This window comes from Silurus meridionalis, chromosome 12, assembly GCF_014805685.1.
Source record: "Silurus meridionalis isolate SWU-2019-XX chromosome 12, ASM1480568v1, whole genome shotgun sequence".
NCBI lineage: Eukaryota > Metazoa > Chordata > Actinopteri > Siluriformes > Siluridae > Silurus > Silurus meridionalis.
In genome coordinates this window covers 2,479,099-2,504,757 of record NC_060895.1, presented here as the reverse complement: position 1 = coordinate 2,504,757, position 25,659 = coordinate 2,479,099, and the positions used below count along the sequence as shown (strand labels likewise).

The following is a 25,659-nucleotide window of genomic DNA, read 5'->3' as shown; positions in this document are numbered from 1 at the left end:
GTGCAACTAACAAAAGAAGAAAACACACATTCCACACACACACACACACACACACACACACACACACACACACACACACACACACACACACACATCAGAGGATTTATAGAATCCATTAAGACAGACATTAAGACTTTACTCCATATTAATGCTCCACAAAGGTTTATTAAATAATACACTCTATAGAGCACTGTGTGTGTGTGTGTGTGTGTACACACAGGAGTGGGCTTTGGGGAACACACTTTCAGTAACTGCCTTCCTTTCATGTACAGTATGTCTCTCTTTTACTCTCTCTCTCACACACACACACACACACACACACACACACACACACACACCCCAGTTCCACCCATACCCTGTATATACTCTGCCTTACTTACTACGTGTTCAGTAGAGATTAGACTTAAGTGTGTATATGCGAGTGTGTGTGTGTGTGTGTGTGTGTGTGTGTGTGTGTCCTACTCATGTCTGTATTTACACATCTGAAAGGATTTTCTGTTTATACGCCTGAACGTTACGACGATTAAAACACTGACGATACAAACGCCCGCCTCTTTTTGGGGGGGTCTCCTATAAAAGGAAGATGTGTGTAGGGGGGTGCCAATACTTTGTGCAGAGATGACAGTACAGTTTGCATGTGTATAGTGGTAGAACTTTTACTTTAGATCTAAAAAAAAAAAAAAAGCAGTAACTCTGAGCTGTCCACTAGAGGGCGAGCCAAACATCCCATTCCACGTTTAGTCCCCATTTTCTGCTATAATCACTTTCACTCTTCTGAGATGATGTTCCTCCAGATTTTGTGGAGATTTGTGAGATTTCATTCAGCTACAAGAGTGATAGTAAAGTCAGGTAATGATGTAGGTGAGGTGAGGAGGCCTGAGGTGCAGTCAGCGTTCACATTCATCATGTTCAACAGGATACAGATCTTCCAGTCCAACCCGTGGAAAGCAGATGTTCATGAGCTGGCTGCACCTGGAACAGGTTTGGGGGCCTTGTAATTCAAGTGAAGGGAAACTCAAAGACGTCCCCTCACAATTGTGCGCTAACAGTTTGGGAAAGAAAGTGAACAAAGTAATTTGTTTGTTTGGCTCCTCTTGTGGACAGCTCAAGTTACTGCATGTTAGATTAGATGAATCAATAGCGAACTAATTCAAGATGGCCGACTATATTTTGCAAAATTTACCTGAGGGAAACAAAAAAAAAAAAAAACGGGGCAATTTTCTCTCGCTAACTTGCGTGTTATTATATCAATTTATATCTTTTACTCACGTACAAAGTTTGGGCCAAAAACAACAAAAAAAAAGTTTGTTCTAGTTGTCTTTACTGTGATTTACATTCAAGGATGATTGGAGCAAATTTTTTAGGAAAAAAATGGCAACTTGTTTTATTTTAGGGAATTTCAATATGGCGGAAAAACCAAAGATTCCGAGGACTCGTGTGTGTGTGTGTGTGTGTAAGGCGTTTAGTTGTGGTGGTGTTACTGCACAACGTAATTCATGAATGTAATTAATCAATCAATCAAACGATTCATTATTGTTCAATCAAACAAACCAATCGACCGATTACCAATTCTTTTTATATTATTAGTTCAATATTTAATCAGCATTATTACTACAATTGTACTATGTTGCAGTGTATAAATATTGGCACCTGCATCGTTTCTAAGATCAGGTCAAAGAAGGAAGACGAGGAATTGAATAGAAAAAAAAATCGTTTATTAAAACAGAGAGCGTCCGAGGCTTTTTACAGTCCGAACTCCAAAATATACAAATCCTCCGAAACTGGAGAACCAGAACCTCGACGTAAACATTTAGAACAAAATATATCCAGTAGCAACAAGGGCTTTTTTGGGGCGAGGGCACCGAGGACAAACATCAGAACAACGGAACAGTCCTGAGCTCAGAACTAAAAGCTCAGGCTACAATTTTGGGGGTTTTAAGAGGTTTGGGGTCAATTTTAAGGAATTAGTAAATTGGATTATATTTCTGATATAGTTTTAGTTGCAAAGGCTTCACTTCAGTGTGTTAAGAGATTTTTGAAATTCAATTTTTGTCAATTTTGGATTGTAGGTTTTTTTTTTAGAGGGTATTTCTTTCTTTCAGGAATTTGTTTTATTATAATTTAAGGCCATAGACAATATATTAAAAATAAAATTCTAGCAATGTTGTAATTTTCTAAGTAAATTTTGTAGCTTGTTTTGCTTCATTTTTGTTGGAAATCTCTTTTTAAAATAAAAAAAAAATTTTTGTAAATCATTTGAATAAATTTTGAGTTTTATTATTAAATGTTTTTATTTTTTTTTTTGGAGTATCAATTTCTGAACTGTCCCTGACCCCAGTGACCTCCCCTGTTCCACCTGCTTGGCCTGAACAGAGGCTCTGGGCCGAAGCGCTCGGGTGGTCCTCTGGGAGGTCCGTTTTCCTGCCGGTCATTCCTGAAAGGCCTGCTGTTCCAGTGCTCAGCTTCCATCGGACCCGGGCGCGGAAAATCCTCAGTGGGGACGGGCAACCGGATCCGGTACATGGGAGCTCTGGGTACGTTAGGAAGCAGATTTGGTGGGCGCAGGACGTTGGGAAACAGAAGCAGACACTGATGAAGAGGGGGACGAGTCAGAGGGAACGGTTCCATGTAGCTACGGGGAGCATCGATGGGGTTTTCGATGGAGGATCCACAGGTTCAACTGTTAAAAAAAAAAAAAAAAGCAGAAACAAATATTTTAAAATGTACAAAGTGCAAAACTGCTTCAGCTGTTCATCAAGCTGGGGGGCTTCCACGGCAACCCCCCATACAATATTTAAACGAGCATTATTATGTATTTTAACATTAGCTACGTCTTTATATTAGAAATGTTTTAAATTATTTATTTATTTAAATATATATATATATATAATATATATTTAAATATAAATAAATGAAAAAATAATGAATTATAAATATAAATATATATATATTTATAAAATTGTAATATATACTAAAATATAAAAAAAAACATTTGGTGTTGAACAAATTAAACAAAATTTACAAAGAGAAGTTGGAATGATAAACTCAGTATATTTAGTTTATTCCTTTTAACGTTCCAATTTTTATTGAAATCTTGGTTAAAAAAAAATAAAAAAATCGATGAAAATAACAAATTTGGAAAAAAATACCACAAATTTCGAGTTTGAAAGAATCAAAATCATCAATTAGAGATGATAAAAAAAAAAAAAAAAATCAATATTTTACATTTTCCTTTCTAGAAATAAATATATTTATAAAATAACTGCAGAAAAACGTCTTGTGGTCATTCACTCCAAATTAAGTTTAAAACACTGGAACGTTTTTGAGAAACAAGCTTCATTTTCAGTAATTGGCAGATTCCCTCATTCAGATTCACCCCTGAGCAGTTATGCGTTAAAGGCCTTTGCTCAAGGACCCAGCAGTGGACCCTCGGTAGTGCTGGGATTTGAACTCATGACCTACCGATCGAAATATGAAAAAAATATTATGAAATGTGAAGCTCAGTGATGAAGATCTTTGATCTGATCTGAAGTGTGCGAGTTCAAATCCCAGCACCACTAAGCTGCTATTGCTGGGCTCTTGAGCAAAACCCTCAACTGCTCATCTGTAAAACGAGAAATATAGATCGATCCCTATGTAATTGGCTCTAGACTGCATTCGCCAGCATATCATATGTTTTGTATTATAACAAGCTCAAAAAGCATCACTGGAGACGTAGAACAATTCAAGTTCTCGCACCTGGCAGGATGTTTGGCCGCTGGACGCCAGTTTCTGTGCTCACAGCAGGCACCTGAGATGACAAAAAAAAAGAAGGTTAAGAATTCGCCACGGATGAATTCACGAGCGTCACCATTACAATAACCAACGTCTTTTTCCAACAGGATCCCGGCACAGGAGCTGTAGAATTGGCGTCAAAACAATGGTACATGTCAATTCCAAGGAACTTTCGAACTACAGAATAAAGAATGGAAACGCAAAAGGCTCAGAATTCATGGTAAACGTTGGCAAGACTTCGCACTGACTGACTGTTAGAACGTTTGATGAAAACTAGATTTCTTCGTTCCCCTTCACTTCTGCACTTTCTTGTGTGTTGGAGATGTAATTCGGGTCTTGGAATGTCCTCGAGTGACCCGGCACCGAGTCCTTAAGTGCAGAGTTTATAGAGTTACACACTGCAGAAGGCAGAGTCCTGATTAAAAGCTAAAATCTCTCATTGTGGTTTTAAAAATCCATTCGCAAAAAAGATCTATAAGACATGGATCACTTGGTCATTATGGGTTAAGATGTCTAGAGTGCAGGCAGGAAGTGTGTGTGATCGGTGATGGAACTATTCAGGAGAAATTTCTCCTTAGTTTAGTGCTGGGGTTTGAATTGGGGGTTTCATGATTTGACTTTTGGTGTCACCCAATTGAGGATGGGTTCCCTTTTTGGGTCTAGTTTCTCTCAGCGTTTATTCCTCATACCATCTAATGGAGTTCTTTCGTGCTACAGTTGCCCAGGCATGTGCATCAGAAATAAATACACACAGTCCAATTAGTTCCATTTTTGACAATAATTCTTACATTCTACAAAGCTGCTTTGAGACAATGTCCATTGTGAAAAGTGCTATAGAAATAAACTCTGATTGAATTTACCACAAAGTTTTAGGCAAACAATAGTATCGGACGTGTTTGGATGTGGTAGCAAGACGTTTTTTTTGGCTTTTCTCCGGCCCTTGTAGCTGAATGAAATCAGAATCAGGTTTATTGGCCAAGTGTGTTGACACACACAAGGAATTTGGTTCCAGCTGTTAGTGACTCACAAAGTACAGACATAAATAACACTATATATTCAGCCTGAACTATACAAGACAAAAACAAGACAAGACAAGACAGAGAATATAGGCAGTACAAGTCTTACAAATTTCCACACAATCCGGTGGAACATCTTCCTGGAATAGTGGGACACTTTATTATAAAAGCAAAACGGCGACAAACCGTTAAAAGAAAACGTTCACAAAAGCACACACCAATCTTATGCTCCACAAACATTTGTCCATATATTGTACTTTACTTAAATACGAAAACACAGACAATGTCAGGACATCATTTATGCTTCAAACCGACTTGACCGAAATGAACATCGGCTGAGAATACAAAGCTTTTTATTAGCATTCCACTCTGGGTCTCGGCGCCCCGAACAAAACAAAAACGTTAAACAAAAGGCATGCGTTTAGACAAAACAAGGTCACGGCCTAAAGTGAAAGATAACCAGAGGAAGCAATGTGCTCGAGGAGCGATCGCAGAAATCCCCAACACTCTCACAAAACAATGTCCCTGATTCAAGAGGGAAGGTGATCGACACGCCGTAACCGCGGGGTATTAAACAAAACCGCCATCAAGCATTAGAATCGTTTATTCTTAATTAAAGGATGACCGAGTACTTTCCTGTGGTGGAAACCCATCCTTCTTATATCCAGACTCCTTCCGTGAGCACGAACTTTGTTGAATAATCATAAGGATTCGATGATGTCCCAAGTTGAGTGGGTTAATGGATGCACCTCTGCCCGTATCTTACAGTATCAGTTTCCCAAAACAGATACATGACTGTGCAACTTGATGAATCGCTGCTTATGACACGATGGACCAACGTCTGGAACATCTACTCTGCCGTCACAGCAGGGACGTTTCAGTGAACAAGTGATGGTAATGGTTCAAGACTCTACGATACACGGACTTGCGATCGATCACAGTCCAACCATCAAAATTGCGAAGGCAGCCATCACACCTAGAAGTAGGTATGAAGATCCAAACCTTCAGGACGAGCATCTCCACAGACCCTCTCAAGAGTCTCGAGCCTTACCTGGTGCCCACAGCAGGCTCGTCAACAAGAACTAGCATTTTGTTTTCTTAGGATGAATAAAATTGTTTATTACAGATATTTTATTATAGAATTAAAAACACAAACCGTGATTGGACAATACAGTGGAACCTCGGGATACGAACATCCCCGAATACAAAGAATTCAGAATACGAATCATTCAAAACTGAAGGGGACGTTGGTTCTTCCGTCTCGCAACCCGTGCGCATTTCCGCCTCAGAAAGTTCAGTTAGCGTCTTGAATTCATTGTGATAGCACTTTCTTAGCGCTGTTCATTACCATGTCTTTGTTCGTTACTGAACAGTATCGTATACACCATTATGTCGTAGCGGAGATTCTCCTGATACAATAATTCTCCTCCTCCATTCATCTCCATCACGCCAGCTTTCGCTCTTCTCAAAAGGTAAAGTACCGAGTTAAGATACCGTTTTCCTCTTTTAGATGTTAAGGCACCATTATTAAATACTAAATAATATTAGTTCATATTGGTGATATTTTTATTTTTATATGAATATTTGGGGTCGTTCGGAATGCATTATCCCATTTCCCATTATTCCTCATGGGGGTGCGAATGGTGTCCCGGAACAAATTAAATCCGTAACCCGAGGTACCACTATAGTTTGAAACTTGGAATAAAATGTTTAACTCAAAGTGAGATGTGGTCTTGCAGGATCTCCCAGAATATCCCATGACCCTCCAGGACCCCTCAACCCTACTGAACCTTTTTAACTCATTAAACCCACCAAAACCTCCTCTTTCAAATTGTTTTGAAATCAAGGTCAGAAAGCGAAGGAAAGGCATGAAATTGTATAATAAAAAATTATCTGTATCTGAATGTAAATTGACCATGAAACCACCTGTTTTACTGTTAAACCGGTAGAACAACAAAAGTTAAATGCCTCATATTCCACCCCTGGGGTTGAGGTAACCAACAGTTCTGGCATCAATGGATACCAGAAGTCAAATTGTGAATACAATTTTGAATTACGCTCCAATGCGCAAACTTGAGAGGATAAAAACTTGCAAATTAGAAATATAATGAAAAAATGGCACCAAGAGCAAACAGCAACAGCTTCATTCTTAGTAGAGACACAAATTTTATCTATTTATTACAGCCCATTCAAAGGAACAATCTCCTGGTGTTCTAAGCGTTCTATTGATCCATTTGGGCAGTTTTGAACTTGTCAAAGTGACCATGGTATAAGATGATTCTCCAAGGCCTTACACCATTATAATACTCTCCACTTTACCTGGGGCTGTTGTGTACCTCCACATCCTGTAACACTCACCTACTCCTGGATTATTACCCCTTTTAGATCCTAATGCACAAGTGAACTGATTTCTTTGGCACTTCTTACAAAGTTAGAATCTCACGATGTAGACTTGGATCACTAATGAATGAACCAGAGTTGAATGTGTTGAGGGGAAAATGTATAAAGATCATTGTGGTGGACAGTAGGGAAGTAAATGTAATTTGTTACTGTACTTAAGTACCTTTTTCACGTATCTGTACTTTACTAAAGTATTTCCATTTGAGGAGACTTTTACTTCATTATATTTCAAACTCAAATATTTGACTTTTTACTCAACTACAGTTTGTGAAATCACAAGGATAAAAAAAGTAACTGTTTAAACACAGATCAGGGTCGAGCGTGTGCTCCGTTTTAAACTTGTTTTGATTGGCGCTTAATGGTATCTACTGATCACCAGCACACAGTTCAGCATCGGTTCAACAGCAAGCAGAACATTTAGAGAGGAATGAATGATTAAGAAACTCCAGACTCGAACTCGTAAACCCATGGTGAATCTTTTAGCTGAAAAGAAGGTTTTGGGTTTATGATCATTGGAATCGAAATCAGTGTTTGAATCATTAATATAATTCTATTAATAAGTCATGTGCTGAGAGTCACAGAGTTTTTTTTACATAAACATTGATTTGATTTGATTAAGCAAAGAGTCTTTTGACAAAAAATATTAATAGGAACATTATAGCCATAATAAATCATAGTACTTTGGATCTTCTTTCGGCTGCCATTAGGGGTCGCCACAACAGATCGTCCGTCTTCATACCCCCGTCTTCTACATCTGCCTCTTTCAAACCAACTACCTGCATGTCTTTCCTCACCACATCCATAAACCTCCTCCTTGGTCTTCCTCTTTTCCTCCTTCCTGGTGGCTCCATCCTCAGCATTCTCCAACTGATATACCCCATGTCCCTCCTCTGCACATGTCCAAACCATCTCAATCTCACCTCCCTCACCTTGTCTCCAAAACGTCCTACACACTGTCCCCTAATAAACTTGTTTCTAATCCTATCCATCGTCGTCACTCCCAACGAAAACCTCAACATCTTCAGCTCTGCTACCTCCAGCTCCACCTCCTGTCTTTTACTCAATGCCACTGTCTCTAAACCATACATCTCCTCAGGTCTCACCACAGTCCTATAAACTTTCCTTTCACAGATACTCTTCTATCACAAATCACTCCTGCTATCACTCTTCTCCACCCACTTCACCCTGCCTGCACTCTTTTCTTCACTTCTCTAACACTCTCTCCATCACTTTACACTGTTGACTCCCAGGTACCTGAATTCCTCCACCTTCTCCACCTCTTCTACCTGCAACTGCACCCCTCCACTGCCCTCCCTCTCATTCACACACATGTACTCTGTCTTACTCCTACTGACTTTCATTCCCCTTCTCTCCAGCGTATATCTCCACCTCTTCAGGCTCTTCTCCACTTGCTCTCCTCTCTCACCACAAATCACAATATCCTCCGCAAACATCATAGTCCACAAAGACTCCTGTCTAACCTCGTCAGTCAACCTGTCCATCACCACTGCAAACAGGAAAGGGCACAGAGCCGATCCTTGACGCAGTCCAACCTCCACCTTGAACCTGTCTGTCGTTCCTACTGCACACTTCACTGCTGCCACACTGCCCTCATACATGTCCTGCACCACCCTCACATACTTCTCTCACACACACCAGACTTCCTCATACGTTATTAAAGTACAGAAGTCCTAAGATTATATGTTGTTCGATGATGCTGCCTCTAGAACATGCTCTTATGCCAAAAATTAAACAATGTTAATTAGAAAAAAAAATTCATGTTGAGAAAATTGAAAATACAAGAGAAATGCACAGCCTTTCAGGACTTCCATATTAATAAGCCTGGACACTGGCCTTCAAAGTTTGAGTTTCTGTCAGACAAAAAAAGAAAATCCTTTTTGTGTTGTCAATTTCTCTCACTTTCTTTTTTCTGGTTCGTATAATAGATCAAGTTGCTAAATTTGCATAAACTGCACAGCTCGCTCACACATTTTCCCCTAAACACAGGACGGAGACTAATTAATCGGGACAATGCGTATTAGACTAATGTCTAAACTGATTTTCCATCCTTCCTCCAGTCAGTGCCTGTAATAATATGATGTTTATTTACATCCGTTCGGTTTGAAAGAATTTTTCAAAACACAAATTCGCACACATACGTACATATCGGGGACCGAGACGAGCCCTGAGCATGGGCAGGCTTATAGGGACCTCATTTGAACCCTATCATTTATTCCTTAGATAAAGGATAAAAGGTTGTTCAAATTAAATATGTATACCTTACAGGTGATGAAGGGGGAGGGGGAAAAAAAAAATTGGTATCACTGGCTTACCATCTCTCTAGTTCCTTCAAGAAGTAGGTGAGGAGGATCCAGTGTGTTAAACATCCCAGCTGTTTGATGGAAATCTGCTTCTTGTCCCAGATGTTTCAGCACTTGTACTTTTTTCGTGTATCCCTACCCACACACCCAACCTTCAGCTCCAGCTTGGACATGTAATACACGGGTCTATTTCCATTTTGCTAATCAAGCGATGCAGCTGCACGGTAGTCTTTTGTTGCTCTGCTTTAACGCCCAGCTCCCGAAGCTTCGACTTTTGTTACGCTAGTCAGTAATCGCTTACGGCTAACTAGCCAAACAGAACCGGACTTTGGCAAAACTCTGGGTTTCGATGTTAGCATGGCAGCGAAAAGGAACTCCAGCTCGGTTTAATTTCGGTGTAAAGTGCCCTCCCAACAACACTGATAACCAACAGATGACCAAGGAAGTACATTTTTATTTATTTTTTACAAACACACCCCATTTCATGGACCAATACAAGCCCTGAACATAGCCAGGCTTTCGGGGACCTCATTTGAACCCTATCATTAATTAATTATTTATAGTTGCAAAAACCCCCCTAAAGATTTTCAGACTTACACTGAATGTGATTGTAAATCTTGAAATAAACTTCTCCTGCCTTAGTGATTAAAAAGTCATTGAGCAAAAGTCAAAACGATTGCAGGATTCAGTCTCCGTTCCAAAGACCGCGAACTTACCTGCGAACGGTATATCGGACATTTCTTTATTTCTGGGGAAGTTCTCTCCTTGGAGTTAAATTTAGAAAACTTTTAAATGACAAATGCAGAAACTCCCACACATTACAGAAATAAAATCAACGCGCAACCTTCAGGGTCACTTGTGGCGACAGGAGACTGATTCCTACTCCTATATACAGCAAAACCCCTCGAACAGAAATCGAATGGAAAAAGAGAACGCGATAGAAACTGATGGTCAGTTTAAATTAAAACAGTATTTTAGCACTTGGGATACAAATGGCAGACGTTTCTATAGTGACGTCACTGGTAAGTAACCACAGAGGAAGCATTTGTTCAAGATAATGAGGCGTCCTTGATGGACACATACATAATGTACTCTTATATGGACAAAAGGTACTTTGGAGACCCGACCATAAAATTGGTATATGCTGAACATCCCTTACCACAGCCGATCCTGCTATTAGAACCTTCACTCTTCTGGGAAAATGTTGCACTGGATTTTGTGGAGACTTGCGAGACAAGTGTGTTAGTGAAGTCAGATACTGATGTAGGTGAGATCATTAGGCCTGGGGTGCAGTCAGCGTTCAAATTCATCCCAAAAGAGTTCTATGGCAGGAGTTCTTTTCCAGTCCAACCCATGGAAAACATCTTCATGGAGCTTGTTTTGTCTACAGAGGCATGCTGGAACAGGCCCGGGTCTTTTAGTTTCCTACATCCAAAAACTCGTATACAATTGCGTGCCTCCACCTTTCTGGGGATGAACGACGTATGGGTGGAAAAGTCACGTGTCCCAATACTTTTGCAATCTAGTGTGCATTGGAGTTTGAGGAAAGAAATTCTGGTGCATTGAAATGATGCAAGGGCATGTGGTCAGTGTAGATAAAAAGAAAGAAAGAAAGAAAAATAGACTGATGCACTGAACCAGGGCACTTTTTTGAACCACGGCCTGGTCAGACTCTGGTCAGCTACGTACCCTTGTTTATATATTTATATAAATTACACGTTTCGGACCGTTTCCCTCAGTTGTTTCTGTAAAAACAAAACCCACCTGCTTGAAAGTTCCAGTGATTCCCTCTGTAAAAGTTCCTGTGGTCCCCGTTTCTCTTTTGCGCCGTGCCGGGATGAGGAAAAAAAAGTTCTAAACGGGAAATTCATTCCCAATCTTAAGCTCGGAGCTGGAAATGGGGGGGAACGCCAGGGCGGTCCGAAATAGGAAACTAACCAAAGTCCGGGCTGCGTATGGACCTTAGCCGTCGAGACATATGAATTTGCAGATTTGCACTGCTTTAGCATCTTGAGAACTCAATCCTGGGAAGAGTGAAGCGTGGTGGTGGTTGCTTATGTCTTATGCCCTCATTACATCAAGGACTTTCATTGGACGGCCTCCTCTAGTCTCCTACCCTACATTTGACTTTTTTGTTTGTATCTTGATTGATGCTTTCTGTATGTTCGTGAATGTTCTCAGACTTACAGGAACGAGTGTAGATCGAGATCATGTGCAATTCGTAAAAACAAGCCAGAGTTTAAATTTCATTTCAGCATCAGAAACCAGTCCCTAGAAGTTTATCCCTAATGAGCAAGTCCGCTGTGACACTCCATGAAAGGCAATGAGGAAGAAACCTTGAGAGGAACCCATCCTCGTCTGGGTGACACCAAACGTCCATTGGCATTATTGGAAATTGATGGGACATGCGAGTGAAACGTTTGATTGGAACATTTTTGTCATCTGATCTACATCAGTTTTAGCACGGACTTTTACCACTGCAAGACTAGATCGGGGGTTCCCAAAGAATTTAAATGTAAAGATGATTTTACTCATATCTTTATCCAATAGTTTAGGTCTGCGTTCATAAATCTGGTTTTCTGGCTTCCGGGCCAGATGTCCTCTAGAGACGAATCGCACGTGACTGCGTGCTGCACGGAGAGTGTCATATTTATTAATTACAGAATATACTCACATTTTATTCATTTAGCACATTTTCATGATTCAGTACTGCTTGACTGTTACATCAACATCAAGTGTTTATTTTGTTTTTAAACCAGTATCCATTTGAAAAACTATTGATTCATCGGTTATCGGCAAATACGATCCAACCTAGCTATCGGTTGATCTCTAATTAATAACGTAGCCTAATTGTTATATTCACCAGTCAAATAATATGCATAAGTATGTAAATATTTTGAATTAAATAGCAATCAATATTACTATCATAATGAGTTAGATTTTTTTCCTATAATGCTATAAAATAAATATGTTTAAAAAAATCGGCACAATGATACTGGTGGTCACTCTGGTCCGTGTTATTTTCTGTTACAGAGCCCCTGTTAAAGAAAAGAAAGGCAGTCTGTGCTCAAACCCCGGCAGCCGAAGTTCAAAGATTTCTTTATTCCCACAAGTGTGTAACGTTTTACCCGTGGCGAAAAGAATCAACCGGAATGAAAGCACTGCGGGGAAAGAAACACTCGTGATGCTAACCTTTTGTTTTTATTCAGTTCCATTACTGACATTAGACTTGGTGACCGTTGCCATGCACTGTACAACAAGCATTAATAATAATAAATAATAACACTGTTATTAAACCGGTTAGCTTTTAACGAACGTGCGACACTTAGACAAACAAACACACAAAAAAAAAACCTGGAAAAGTGTTCAGATACTCCATTAAAACCTTTACCTGGGACGCGACTGAAGCTCCGCCCTCGCGCTCCTTTTCGGATCCCTCTGCCGCGGGTTTCGCGAACTCGCCGAGCATCGAGGCCCACTCTAGGGTTAGATCAACAACTCCAATAAATACAATGCCGTCAAAACGTAATCGAATAAACCCTAATAAAACGGATTGTGTGCGCAGGTGGCGAAACCCCAAACGGCTCAGAGTTTAAAGTGGACCATCTATTCAGGGTTCCTACATGTTTTTCATTTCACTTTTCCAGACTCAAATCTGTTTCGCTGAAGGTTTTTAGGACCATATTTAACATCTGAAATCATGATTTTTAATTCTGGTTCTAACGTGTTACGCTGCGATCTTAGATGCATGTCGGAGTCAGAATGACATGGTAGGGGGCGCTCTACTGAGTGACTGAATTTCTAATTCTGAATAGACTAGATCATCATCCAACATCCATATCTAGTGCATCTAGTATTCATGGGGTAGGTGTTTTGACCCGTGTGTGTGTGTGTGTGTTTGTGAGGACTCTACCTGGCTTCAGTGTTTCCTGGTCGAGCACTGCGCCTTCCCGCAAAGCTGATATCTCCGTGTCCTTCAGCTTCTCCCAGGGGACGTAGGTGACGCCCAGCTCCATGTTCCAGTACTTCTTGAAGCGTCCTGTGACGCCTTTGTTCATCGCCCATGCGATCTGATACCACACACACACACACACACACACACACACACTTTCTACATGTCAAACAAGCCTGAAACTGATCATCATGCCACGAAAAAAATGCCAAAATAAGCTCAAGCTGCTTCAATTCATTGTGCCACAAAATTGTTTAACTGGATCCCAGAAACAGCGAAGGAACTGGAAGGACTGGAATTTCACAATGTTTCACATGTAGCTCTCTGAAAATTTAAATACGGTGGAAAAACCGGACGAGGTTTTTAATTGACACAACCCTGTGAACCTGTGAAGCATGGTGGTGGCGGCATCACGTCAGAAACTTAGAAGACTGGAGCGCTTATCATGAAGAGAATCTGCCCCGGACCTAAACTACACCAAAAACAGCTCCTATTCCAGCACAAGCTTCGTGTGTGCAGTTCCACTCTCGCTGTTCATATTAAACGCGATCATGAGGAAATTACTAAAAAGGATCATTTAGGGAAAAAAGCATAGCAAGCTGCTGTACCTTGAAGGATTTGTGGTTGATCTTCATGTTTCCACGGCAGAGTTTACTCAGGGCCGTGTAGGCGTCCTGTCTGTGGACCATAATGATGTAGGCACAGCCTCGGGGACGGATCATCTAAAGTGTACAAGAATAATCATTAGAGCAAATGCATAGAAATGATACGATTAAATACACGTGTTATATGGATAAAAGTTTGTAGACAGATTGGAATGTGAATCTTTGCGCCCACGTTTGCGGCACTCTTCTGGGAAGATGTTCCACTAGTTTCTGTGAGATTTCGCTCGGCCACAAGGGTATTAGTACAGTCAGGTAATGATGTAGGTACAGATCTTAAACATCTTCCAACCCACAGAATGCATATCTTCATGAAGCTGGCTTTGTGCACTATTTAGTTTGGAGAAGAATGAGGCTGGAAAAATGTCAGGTGTCCAAATGCATTTTTTCATGCGTTTTTTTAGTGATCACATGAAAGTGAAAGACTTTTTTTTTCTTCCATGTGTTCTCGTACGAGAAATGTTCCGATCCGAACCTTTGTGATCCGTTGCACCACTAATATAAAGTATATAAACATTTAAAAAAAAAAAAAAAAAAAATACTCTACACTTCAGACTGTGGAACAAAATCAGGTGGCATAAAAAAAACAATCTAAAAAAAAAGAAATATATAAATATATTAGTTGAAATTTCAACTGCTGTTTTCTCACATTGATCGACTCGATCTGGCCGAACTCTTCCATCAGACTGCTGACGTCCTGCTGCTGCGTCTTCTTATCCAGCTGACCGAGCCACAGTGTCGTACTGCACACTGCACACACACACACACACACACACACACACACACACACACACGCATGAACACTATACTATCCAGACTCGACTGAACATACAGTTTTAATGAAATGCGCATGCTGCACTGACCGCTGAGGGTCTCTCTCCTTATAGGTGGGAGTCCTTTATTCCTTCTCTCCATCTCCCTTCTGTCCTCCGAGCCCAACCTCGGGGGGGTCCGCCGGCGCTCGCGAGAGTGAGAGCGGCGATGCCGCGAATGTCGCGTCTGAGAGCGGGTGCGAGACGACGAACGCCTTCTGGGAGACCTGCATGGGTCAAATGTCAGGAGGACGCCATGGAGTGCAGTGCAACAGTGAACTGCTTTTCGTATCATTATTACACACACACACACACACACACACACACACACACACACACGTAAAAATATAAATAAAAAACACACCTTGACCTCGACCTCATGCTGTGTCTCCTCTCTCGCTCATCTCTCCTGACTTGATCTGATTCAACCTTAGGAATAAACAAACAAACAACTCATTGGTTACATAAACATGCTCTAAAATCTCCAAGAAAACAAAAAAAAAAGAAATCCATGTTTAACACAAACATGACTGTGTGCAGCTTTAAGAGAGACTACAGGTGAGGAAATGCACTGTGGTCAAAAGTATTGGGACGCCCGACGTTCCCGCCCAAGACGTATTTCATTTTTAAACTGTTACCCCGAAAATGGAGGCACAGGATTGTATGTGGTGTCTTTGGAAAATTTCTCTTGAACCAGGAGACCCGGACCCATGACGATGCCCCTGTGCACAAAACCCGCTCCAAAAAAAACATACTTTCTATCGAAAGTTCTCCTGTTATTCAGCTCTGACCTCAACCCTAGAAGAGTGGAGCCAATCGGCACACAGTCGGGCGTCTGAAAACTTTTGACTGTGTAGTGTATGTGAAGGCACGTACCGTTTGGGATTCTAGAATAAGCCGAGAGATGGTATGATCAGGTGTGGTCACAGTGTGTTCACTCTGAGTGTTGGGAAACGCCTGTGTTAACACACACACACACACACACACACACACACACACACACACACACACACACACACACACACACGTGTGAATCAGAGCAGGTTAGTCAGGATTCGTCACAGTTTGTTGTCGCAATTTATTTATTTTTTATTCACAATCAGCTGACGTGTGAAGGCAGTCTGAAGATCCTGAAATGCAAGAAAGGAAAAGGGTGTAAAGTTTTTTTTTTTTTTTAATACTAGCAAAAAACGTGTTACCTGGTTGGAAAACTGGCTGAGGAAGTGGCCTTGAGTTCGCTGCGAATGTGGAACGTTCCTGCAGAAGAAGAAAAATAGGGGGGTGTTCCTTTAGTGCTGTAGTTTGTCTTTGGCTCAAACACTAATGTTTTAACACTAAACACGTCAGCTTGCGCTTGAATCTATTAAAATGTATATATTTATGGACAAAAGTTTGGGGACACATGACCATTCCACATTTTGTCTCCATCTCCTTAGATCATAAACCCCATTCTTCTGGGGAGATGTTCCACTAGATTATTGTGTTTGATTTCATTCAGGGGTGAATTTCAAGTCAGGTACTGATGGAAGTGAGGTGAGGCGAGCTCCAATTGCTCTTTTGCTCAATAGGGTTGAGCTTTACAGCAGGAGATCTTTCACTTAACACTCATGTAGAGCAGATCTTCACGAAGCTGGCTTTGTGCACGGGAGCACGGTCGTGCTGGAGCAGGTTTGGGTCTCCTACTTTTGCGAAGGGAAAAGACGTTCTGTACAATCGTGTGCCTCCGAACTAAAAAAAATAATAAATCAGGTGTCCCAATACTTTTGTCCATATTATGTAGTGAAGTTCATCACTTTTTGGTTCTTCTATTGACTTGAATACGGGTGGGGAAAAAAAAAAAAAGCCCAGAGTACACAAGTAAAACTTACATGGAGGATGCAGGAGACATTCCCACCATCTGTGGTTCTGCAATGCCTGGTTCCTCATTATAGTCGAATCGGTCCTGTGGTGCACACACACACACACACACACACACACACACGTTTAACAGAAAACTACTACAGTCACAAAAACGTAGTCTAATTTTTTCTAGTTATTCATTAGATTAGATTAGATTTTATTAGATTCATTATAACCTGCATGGACGTCAACTTGGAGATCGAGTTGTTCTGTTGAGCAGAAGTGGCGTTAGCCAAGTTCCCCATGCTAGCGGTGTTCGGCGAGCTGGCTTGTGTAGCGCCTCCCTGCTGGAGAGTCCTCAGAATCTGCTGGAGCTGAAAAGAAAACCACAAAGCCAAGCATGTATGATCTTCCAGAACACACACACACACACACACACCTCATCCTATATATTACTAAATATATATATAAATTTATATTAGTAATATATGTGTTGACACGAAGGAAAAGTGAGATGAGAAACAAATGAGAAATAAAGCCGTAACCCTGCCATAAATGAGTGCTAATAGATTCTGATTCTATGTGTTCTAAATTTTCTTCACGTTCTGTAAGGCTGCTTTGAGACAGTGTGCATTGTAAAAAAAAATTCTATAGAAATAAACTTAGATTGAATGAATAATAATAAAAAAAACGTCTCTCGTGTTCACTTCACTCACGTCAAGGCCCTGAGTGGACTGCAGGAACTGAGTCACGGCAGCGAGCGTCACGTCGTTCTGCTGATCTGCTGGGTTCTGAGGTACGGGAGTTGTGGGGAGTTCTGGTGTGGGTTGAACACACTCGGCTCCGGCTGGAGAACCTGAGAAGACACGAGGACATTCGAAAAGTGAGCAATGTTTCTCAGGAAGGACTCGGAAAAGACGCGATTTTTCAGTCACGTTTAAAATTCAAAGTAAAAATTTTATTATGAGAATCCGAATTGTAGCTGAATCGTTTGTACCTCGCAGCACGCCACCGTTCTCCAGAACAGGAGCTGCAGGAGACGAGGACATGTCCGCCAGTGGCTGGATGACGTCCATACCGAACACGGAGTTCTTCTGCCACAGACTCAGCACACGCAGGATCTTGTCCTTTATTTAGACATCATCATCATCATCATCATCAATACATGTTTAAAATCCAGTGTAGCAACATAAAAAATAGCTGTGTGGCAAAAAAAAAAAAATGATATTAATATACACTTGAGCACCTTATCATCAGGAGGACACTCGTAAAGACTCTGAAAGGTGGCGTTGATGTTCTTCAGGAACCTCGGCCCGAACACATCTTTGTCTTCTCCGAACTGATGACGGGACTGTCGGATGATCGAATCCACCACGTACAGACCGGGAACCTTGAGCTCAGGATTACACTAAAACACACACACACACACACACAATGGTCAAAAGGGCTCTACAGCAGGAGATCTTCGATTCCATCCCTCATGAAGTGGATTTTTATGGAGCTGGCTTGTAAAGGCATTACCATGCTCAAACAGGTTGAGGGTCTCCTGGTTCAATTTAAGAAGATATTTCATGATACCACTAGGGATGTGCGATATTGACAAAAAATTCTAATAAAATACGATATTTTTGGGGATTTTACCAATAGCGGTAATTAGACGACATTTTGCTGAGCATGTTATTGTGCTGGTAGATTAAGGACCATGGACAGCAGACACTTAAAATATTTGATATTCTTCATATTCTGTGTGGTGGTCAGTTCACAGCAGGGACATTTTTTGCCTTAATGAAGCTTTTAATCAGTGAATTAGAATTAAAATTTTTACTAAGCGAAATAGATCAGTATCGACACAATACGTCTTTGCGATGTGGAGAAAAGACACTTCAAATATGTAAATTCACCAGTAAATCGCTGTTAATACACAAGTCTTTGCCGTTGAAAGAATCACCCGTTTGAATGATTCGGTTCAATCGCAACGACTCGCTGAGACGTGGAAACGGCACGGGGCGTCTAAAACTTGAGTCTCTTGCTACGAATTTCCTGTTTATTGAACTGTTTATTATTGAATTGCCGTTAAAATAACAATTGCGATATACGGCGTGCGACCCGAGCTAACGCGTTCCAAAGACGTCTGGACATTCGGCATATTGTAAAAAAAAATTCATAAAAATCACGTGTCCCAAACATGAAATGTGAATAGATAATGTGGAAAGTCACAAACCTTCTTGATGAACTTCTCAATGATTTGTACGACGTGTTTATACAGCTGATAAAAGAAAAAAAAAAAAAACAACAGCAGATCAGAATTGATTCACACAAACGCGGCACGTGGAAAACGATGAGGTGTTAAATATTTCAAATTATTATTCGCTTTTCTGAAATAATAAACTGATTTGACATAGAAAGTTTACTTTTATCGCTTTCATCCCGGCTTTGGTAATGGACAACATCTTCGCTCGGGAGATGGGCGGCTTCATGTCCAGCATGGACGCCATCTGGGGGACACACAGAGAAGCACAGAGAAGCATTTTACACTTTACATCATGAAGAACATCCGCAATGATCTGTGAGAGAAAGAGGTGCGAGCTGGAACACTGGAGACGCACGTGGAAGATCAGGAGGGTTGGAAGTAGACTAGTCTTGAGCTGCTACTTCCAGGATCCTACCGATTAGTCCGCTAATTAATCCAGTAATTGGATAAGAAGCACTTTTTCTTTCCTTAAAGAGCGACACTAAATACACGAGATAATAAGACTCTTAAAATCAACGTGTTTCCTTTTCGGGAAAGTTTTAATTGCCGGATTTGCTGTGAAAATCCATTTGGTGCATTTAATTGCCAGACTAAATGCAAATAAAAATAAATAAAACCACTTTGTGTTTTACTTTTGAAATGATCCCAAGCTTTGGTAACGTTGTCGTTTTCTCCTCGTTCGGTCCTAAATCTGGCGTACACGTGACACACAAAAGAGCTTTGGGTCTCTATCGGTGAATAAATCCAGCCCGGTACACTGGATTACAAACAAGAAAATAAAAATAAAATCAGCCTACAACTCTGTTTACAGGAGGTTTTTCCGTCACATAATCTAGAATCAACTTTAGTTAAACAGAAATACCGAAGTCAGAATCCTACCTGACCAGAGGAGAACAGATTCGAGGTACAGCTAAAGCACATGCTCCTTTACGTCTCGGATCTGAACCTAGAGTCTCTGACAAACCCCTATAACCCCATAACCGCCAATCCTAAATAAACAATCATCTTATTCACATTACTAAAACCGTGTATCTCACACACAAGTACAAGTTTGTTTTTTGGTTATGAATTAATGGTGTATAAATTATATATATATATATATATATATATATATATATATATATATATATATATATATATACACATATCCAGACTGGTTATTTTACTAAATATAGTATAATATGAACTCGGATTCTGGCTCGGATGGATGGATGGATGGTCCATTAGTGAAAATGTTACAACTGCATAGACCTGAAAACAGTAAAGACTGTTTTTTTTTTTTTTAAAGTCTAGACTACAGTGGGGGTTTTTTGGGAGCTGTTGCAACAGGCTGCCACTCGGGCGGCGCCAGACTACATTTGGACATTCTTTTCTTTTTCTTTAAAAACAAAAACATAAGATGGCTTGAAGCTCTTTTAAAACCACCCAACAGCCTCCAACCATAACTCCGACTGCAGTCAGTAAATTGGTCCATTTATCTACCGCGTTTCCACACGGACCATTATTACCGATGCACCGCCTGCTAAACTCTACAGTGTTTTCTTTGTGTTTTAGTTTAAAATGACTTAGAAACGTTTCTAAATCATTTCAATTTAAAACACAAAGAAAACGCTGTACAGGGCGTTTCTCTTTTTGGAGTATTTTTACATAGATTTTTCATTTATAATTTTTATATACACGTATATATTCGTATTTGCATTTAGACTTAATATGCCAATTAAATGCCTAAGGATTTAGTTTTCACAGACTTTCGTACTTATCCGATTACTCGATAGCTGCAGCCCTGATTTAATATAAAATATACAAATGTGTTGTGGTATAACAGCAATAAAACAAAACAAAAAGAACAAAACAAAAACAACGATGCTATTATACTGTTATTACGAAGCCCCGCCCTCCACAGTACGAATAGTGGGTATACTAAAATGATTGACAGGAAGCTCAGCCAATCACAAGCAAACATTCCGGAGGACTCGGGATTAATATGATTTAAAACATTTTCGCTACCGCATGACTTCCGTAATCATGTGAAGATACCTTCTAAATTATTTCTACAGAATTAGAAGAGAAAATGTGATTTTAAAAACGACAAACATCAGAAAATGTGAGGTTCAAGGGCTCGTTGCTGGATGGATCCGCCATGTTGGTTCATGCGCAGTGCGCAGGAGGCCTTCAAAACAGTCAGAGGATTTTCCTTAATCAAAATAAAACCTAAAAACCGCATTTATAATGTTTCCAAATGACATTTTACTGTGGGTGTGTTTTTAAAACAAACATAAACTGGAAATAAGCATCGTCTAAACAACCCGAAATTTAGCGACTTCGTGCACGATAGCTAGCATAGCTTCTCCGATACTGGATCAGACTAGCAATGTATATAATGTAATAAGAAATAGTATTTTACCTCAGTGTTGAAAGCCTTCACCGCGTCCATGTTGCTATCCTTTGCAACATAAAACGTTTCAAGATTAAACTATGTGCATTCAGCGGCAACAGTCGCGGAACTTCGCTCAACCTCTAAGCAACTACGCGCACACACAGATTAAAGTCCAAATAGCGACAAGGCCACTATATAGGAAGCCTATGTAGGGCGTATGTTTCCGTTTCCTAACCTCTTACCTAGTGCACTAGAAAGACATTTAACAACACACTTATAGCAACGCCCTCCTGACAGAAACCCGGAAGGAGGGGGGAAGGAGGCACTACTGAGACTTAGCTCTCACTTTCTGGTTGCTCTGGTTTCCATAGTAACCACGTCACACAGACGTCGTGTCCATGGAAACCAGAGCAACCAGGAAGTGGGCGCTAAGGTAAGCAGCGCCATTGCAGCAGCATCAAACATAAAAATGTATAAGGTTAATTTAAGCTTTAATAATATTTATATATTTTCTTTTCTGTTATATGTTTTATTTCAAACCAGAATAAAAAAATCTATATTAAAGCAATGATGAATTCAGTTTATAAGATATGGATCACAAATACGAACAGGGGGCTGGGATTCATTTTTTAATACTTTTTTTTTTTTTTACATTAAAAAATGTATAAAATTCATAATTTGGATTGAAAATCAGTAAATTATTTAATAATATTATTAAAAGATAATAGTATTTTTTTTTTACAATATTAATAATAATTAAAAACAGATGGACTCTAATCAGGGTTGGTATTTACTATCTATCTATTGTTACTATTTTAATATCTCTTATTTATTCCTTTTTATATTTGTTTTTATTAAACACATACTTTGGAGAAAATCAGTAAATTATATAATAATAATAATAATAATAATAATAATAATAATAATAATAATAATAATACAAAATAATAATATGAAGAAAGATAATAAAATCAAGAAAGCAATAATATAAATATGTGTATAAAATTAGTTGGAAAAAAATGGTTTATTTGAAGTAAATGAACCAATTTTGAACAACATTTATACAAATAAAACCATAAATAATAATAATAATACAAATAAAATGACTGTTTTTAAGCAGATTCATCAGTTATAAAAACCTAATATTTTCTACCTTGTATATGTATTTTGCTCAATAATAAATGTCTCAGTGAGCAATCAGGATCAAGTCCAAACAGTCCTTCAGTCATGTCCAGGTCCGTGATGACGTTGAGACTTGGAGCATCTCTCCCCGAGTCTCTTTCGTTGCTGCACCGACGCCTCCTGGTGGCCGAGCGTCAGGGGGTGGATCTAGCGACGAAGCTGGGTGTCTCAGGAGGTGAGTTGGACACAGAGTTGATGGACAGCTCGAAGCCTGAAGCTTTGGAGACGAGGGTGTGTCGCCTCGAGAGTCTCTTACACACGCTGAGGCTGAGCGTCTTCCGCGTCGAGACGGAAAGAGATCTCAACTCCTCACACACAGGTAGAGAAAAACAACAGGTGTACGGATTAATCATCATCATCATCATATCATCAACAATGATTATGACCAGAGGATAAGTGTATGTTCTCAGGTTTGACCAAAAACCCTTTGAAAAGTCATAAAACAGTAGCAGCAACTGTGATCTCATTTAAACCGGTAATTGAGCTCCAAAGTCGGCTAAACCGACAGACCGCTAAAATAGCAAACATTGAAAATAAATATATAAAATACCAGATACTGGAAATATTCTACATTAAAACAGGGGTCTTCAATGTTTTTCAGGTGAGGGACCCTTAGGCGAAGACATGGGACAGGGACCCCCTGATTCAAAATGTGTCAATCATAACCACTGATATTAATAGAAACCAGTCATATCACACTATAATACACGCATCATCAGCTGTATATTTTCCATGAACTTTCACATTTACGTACATTTAAACGCTTCAGCTTTATTTCGAACAGAACTTCAATGCATTCGATTATTTTTTTCAATGAAATATTTCATCTTTGATGTTTTGATCTTTGGTTATTTTTTTGAAATTCATTATCAATTCATTATTTTAAAAAACGCATGTTAACGAATATTTCTTGGTTTCGTTCGTTTCAGAACGTCTCCAGGAGCAGCTCGCGGCTCTCCAGGAGCAGTGTGAGGAAGAGCAGCGCTGCTCGCAGAGGGCGGTGATGCGTCTGAGGGATCAGATGCAGCAGGAACGAGAGGAGGCCCAGAGGGAGGCGTACACACTGCGGGAACAGCTGCACGTCTCACGCTCTTCTCGAGTACTCAGATCTGGCATGCTTATGGAATTAGCACTATGTAGTTCGGGTCGCAAAGGGGCGGGAAATTTCCGGAAACTTTCCCCCGGGAACGACTTTCAACTACTTTCAAAAAATCGTGTGAATGATCCCACGGGTGTTGTTTTGAGTCCGAGTTTCTCCCATCATTTCTTCCTGAACTGTATGTTGGTGATCAGTAGATACATCAAGCGTCGATCAAAACAAGTTCAAGTCCACATCCATAAACCTCCTCCTTGGTTTTCCTCTTTTTCTCCTTCCTGGTGGCTCCATCCTCAGCATTCTCCTACTGATATACCCCATGTCCCTCCTCTGCACATGTCCAAACCATCTCAATCGTAAAAACTCCAAAATGTCCTACATGCGCCGTCCCTCTAATAAACTCGTTTCTAATTGTGTCCATCGTCGTCACTCGAGATGAACATCTCAACATCTTCAGCTCTGCTACCTCCAGCTCCACCTCCTGTCTTTTACTCAATGCCCTAAAACATTTCAAATCCTACAGTCCTAATTCATAATAACGTATCCAAACATTTGACATATATTCCTCATAATTCAAATATTTTCCCGCTAATTCCCATATATTCCCGTTAAATACCATATTTTTCTGTTAATTCCCATAAATTCCCATTAATTTCCATAAATTCCCATTGATTTCCATATTGTCCAGTTAGTTCCCATGGAAAGTTTCCACTCTTGAAAATTCTTGAAATTTTTCAACCCCATATGTAATACATCTGAAGTACAAGTTGGGTGTCCAAATACTTTTGGCAACAGCATCTATACTGTAGACTGAGTTTCTGTAGATTGTGTTTCAACTCAAATCGTTTTTTTTCCCCGATCCAGACGGACGTCTTTGCCGCGGCAGACGAGCTGAAGAAGATCAAAGTTCAGCTAAACCGAAAACTCCATCAGGTCAGAGATCGTAACCAGGGATACCAGGGGCAGGATGTAGGAGTCGCAATTCTGACCTTCAAACTTTTTCACCTAGTTAAAGGAGGCGGCGGCGCGGGAGACAGCAGCCCGTCTGGAGGCCGAGCGATCCCATGATGCACTGCTGCGGAGAGTAAAAGAGCTGGAAGTGGAGGTGGAGAGCGAGAAAGAACAGGTTTGGAAAAGATATGTGTCTTTATTATTATTATTATTCTTATCTCGAAAAAAGCGACTTCAGCGGCCATGTCTAGGTGAAACTCCTTCAGGACAACGTCCACGCCCTCAAAGTTGATGGACAGGAGGTGAGGGCGGAGCTCGAAGTGAAGGCAGAGCTTGTACAGAGCTTGCAGGAAGAGCATCAGCAGCTGATGGAGCGGCTAGGTGAGCAGCACAGGATTATGGGAAAGTGAGTGTGTTGTACTGCATGATTTGAAATTTGAGATTTTGTGTGTGTGTGTGTGTGTGTGTGTGTGTGTGTGTGTGTGTGTGTGTGTTTACATTTCAGAAGAGAAGGCCATTCTCGCATCAGATCTAGGCGCCGAGTTAAAGGTGAAAGAGATTGGACTGAAAATGTACAGCGTTTTTTTTTAACGAATATAAGAATGTGTGTGTGTGTGTGTGTGTGTGTGTGTGTGTGTGTGTGTGTGTGTGTGTGTGTATAGAGTATGAGAATAACTCTGCAGGAGCAGAAGCAGGAGAACACTACACTCCTCAGGGCCAGAGAAAAACTGAGAGCAGCTAAAGATAAAGTTCAGGTACACACACACACACACACACACACACATTTATCTCTCCATCTCCCGCTTCATGTTGTTTTTCTGGTCTTTTCCAGGCACTGAACGATCAGTTAGAGGCTCAGTGCTCCGATCTGAGTTCAGCTCTTCACTCTCTCACTGAGGAGAAAACACAACTGCAGGCTGTTCTGAAGGTAAGACCTGTGACATCCACTTACAGCAGTGACTGTGGTTACCGGGGCAACAAGAGACCCAGTGTTATTACACAAAGTGACATGGTGCCAGGGTGACA

The 25,659-nt window shown here is 40.3% G+C and overlaps 2 protein-coding genes across 7 annotated transcripts in view; one reads left to right on the top strand and one right to left on the bottom strand.

Moving 5' to 3' along the window:
* Window positions 1-1,693: 1,693 nt before the first annotated feature.
* Window positions 1,694-21,597, bottom strand: scaf4b (SR-related CTD-associated factor 4b). Its single transcript, XM_046863015.1, has 18 exons — window positions 21,432-21,597; window positions 19,188-19,271; window positions 18,998-19,042; window positions 18,023-18,184; window positions 17,774-17,903; window positions 17,493-17,632; window positions 17,013-17,150; window positions 16,806-16,879; window positions 16,137-16,194; window positions 15,814-15,894; window positions 15,302-15,366; window positions 14,989-15,164; window positions 14,775-14,875; window positions 14,072-14,185; window positions 13,425-13,581; window positions 12,903-12,991; window positions 3,739-3,790; window positions 1,694-2,680 (listed from the first exon to the last, which is right to left on the bottom strand). Exons 1-18 carry the CDS (start codon window positions 21,459-21,461, stop codon window positions 2,610-2,612), a joined length of 1,767 nt encoding a protein of 588 aa, XP_046718971.1. The 5' UTR covers window positions 21,462-21,597; the 3' UTR covers window positions 1,694-2,609.
* An 814-nt stretch (window positions 21,598-22,411) lies between these two features.
* ccdc150 (coiled-coil domain containing 150) overlaps window positions 22,412-25,659 on the top strand; it is an 8,064-nt gene continuing 4,816 nt past the window's right edge. For all 6 annotated transcript variants that reach the window (XM_046862148.1, XM_046862151.1, XM_046862150.1 and 3 more), the window contains exons 1-8: window positions 22,412-22,905; window positions 23,516-23,685; window positions 24,547-24,615; window positions 24,692-24,808; window positions 24,885-25,014; window positions 25,139-25,182; window positions 25,296-25,388; window positions 25,466-25,561. In XM_046862148.1, the coding sequence (XP_046718104.1) occupies window positions 22,632-22,905; window positions 23,516-23,685; window positions 24,547-24,615; window positions 24,692-24,808; window positions 24,885-25,014; window positions 25,139-25,182; window positions 25,296-25,388; window positions 25,466-25,561 (993 nt within the window). In that variant the 5' untranslated portion in view covers window positions 22,412-22,631. The remainder of the gene's footprint in view (window positions 22,906-23,515; window positions 23,686-24,546; window positions 24,616-24,691; window positions 24,809-24,884; window positions 25,015-25,138; window positions 25,183-25,295; window positions 25,389-25,465; window positions 25,562-25,659) is intronic.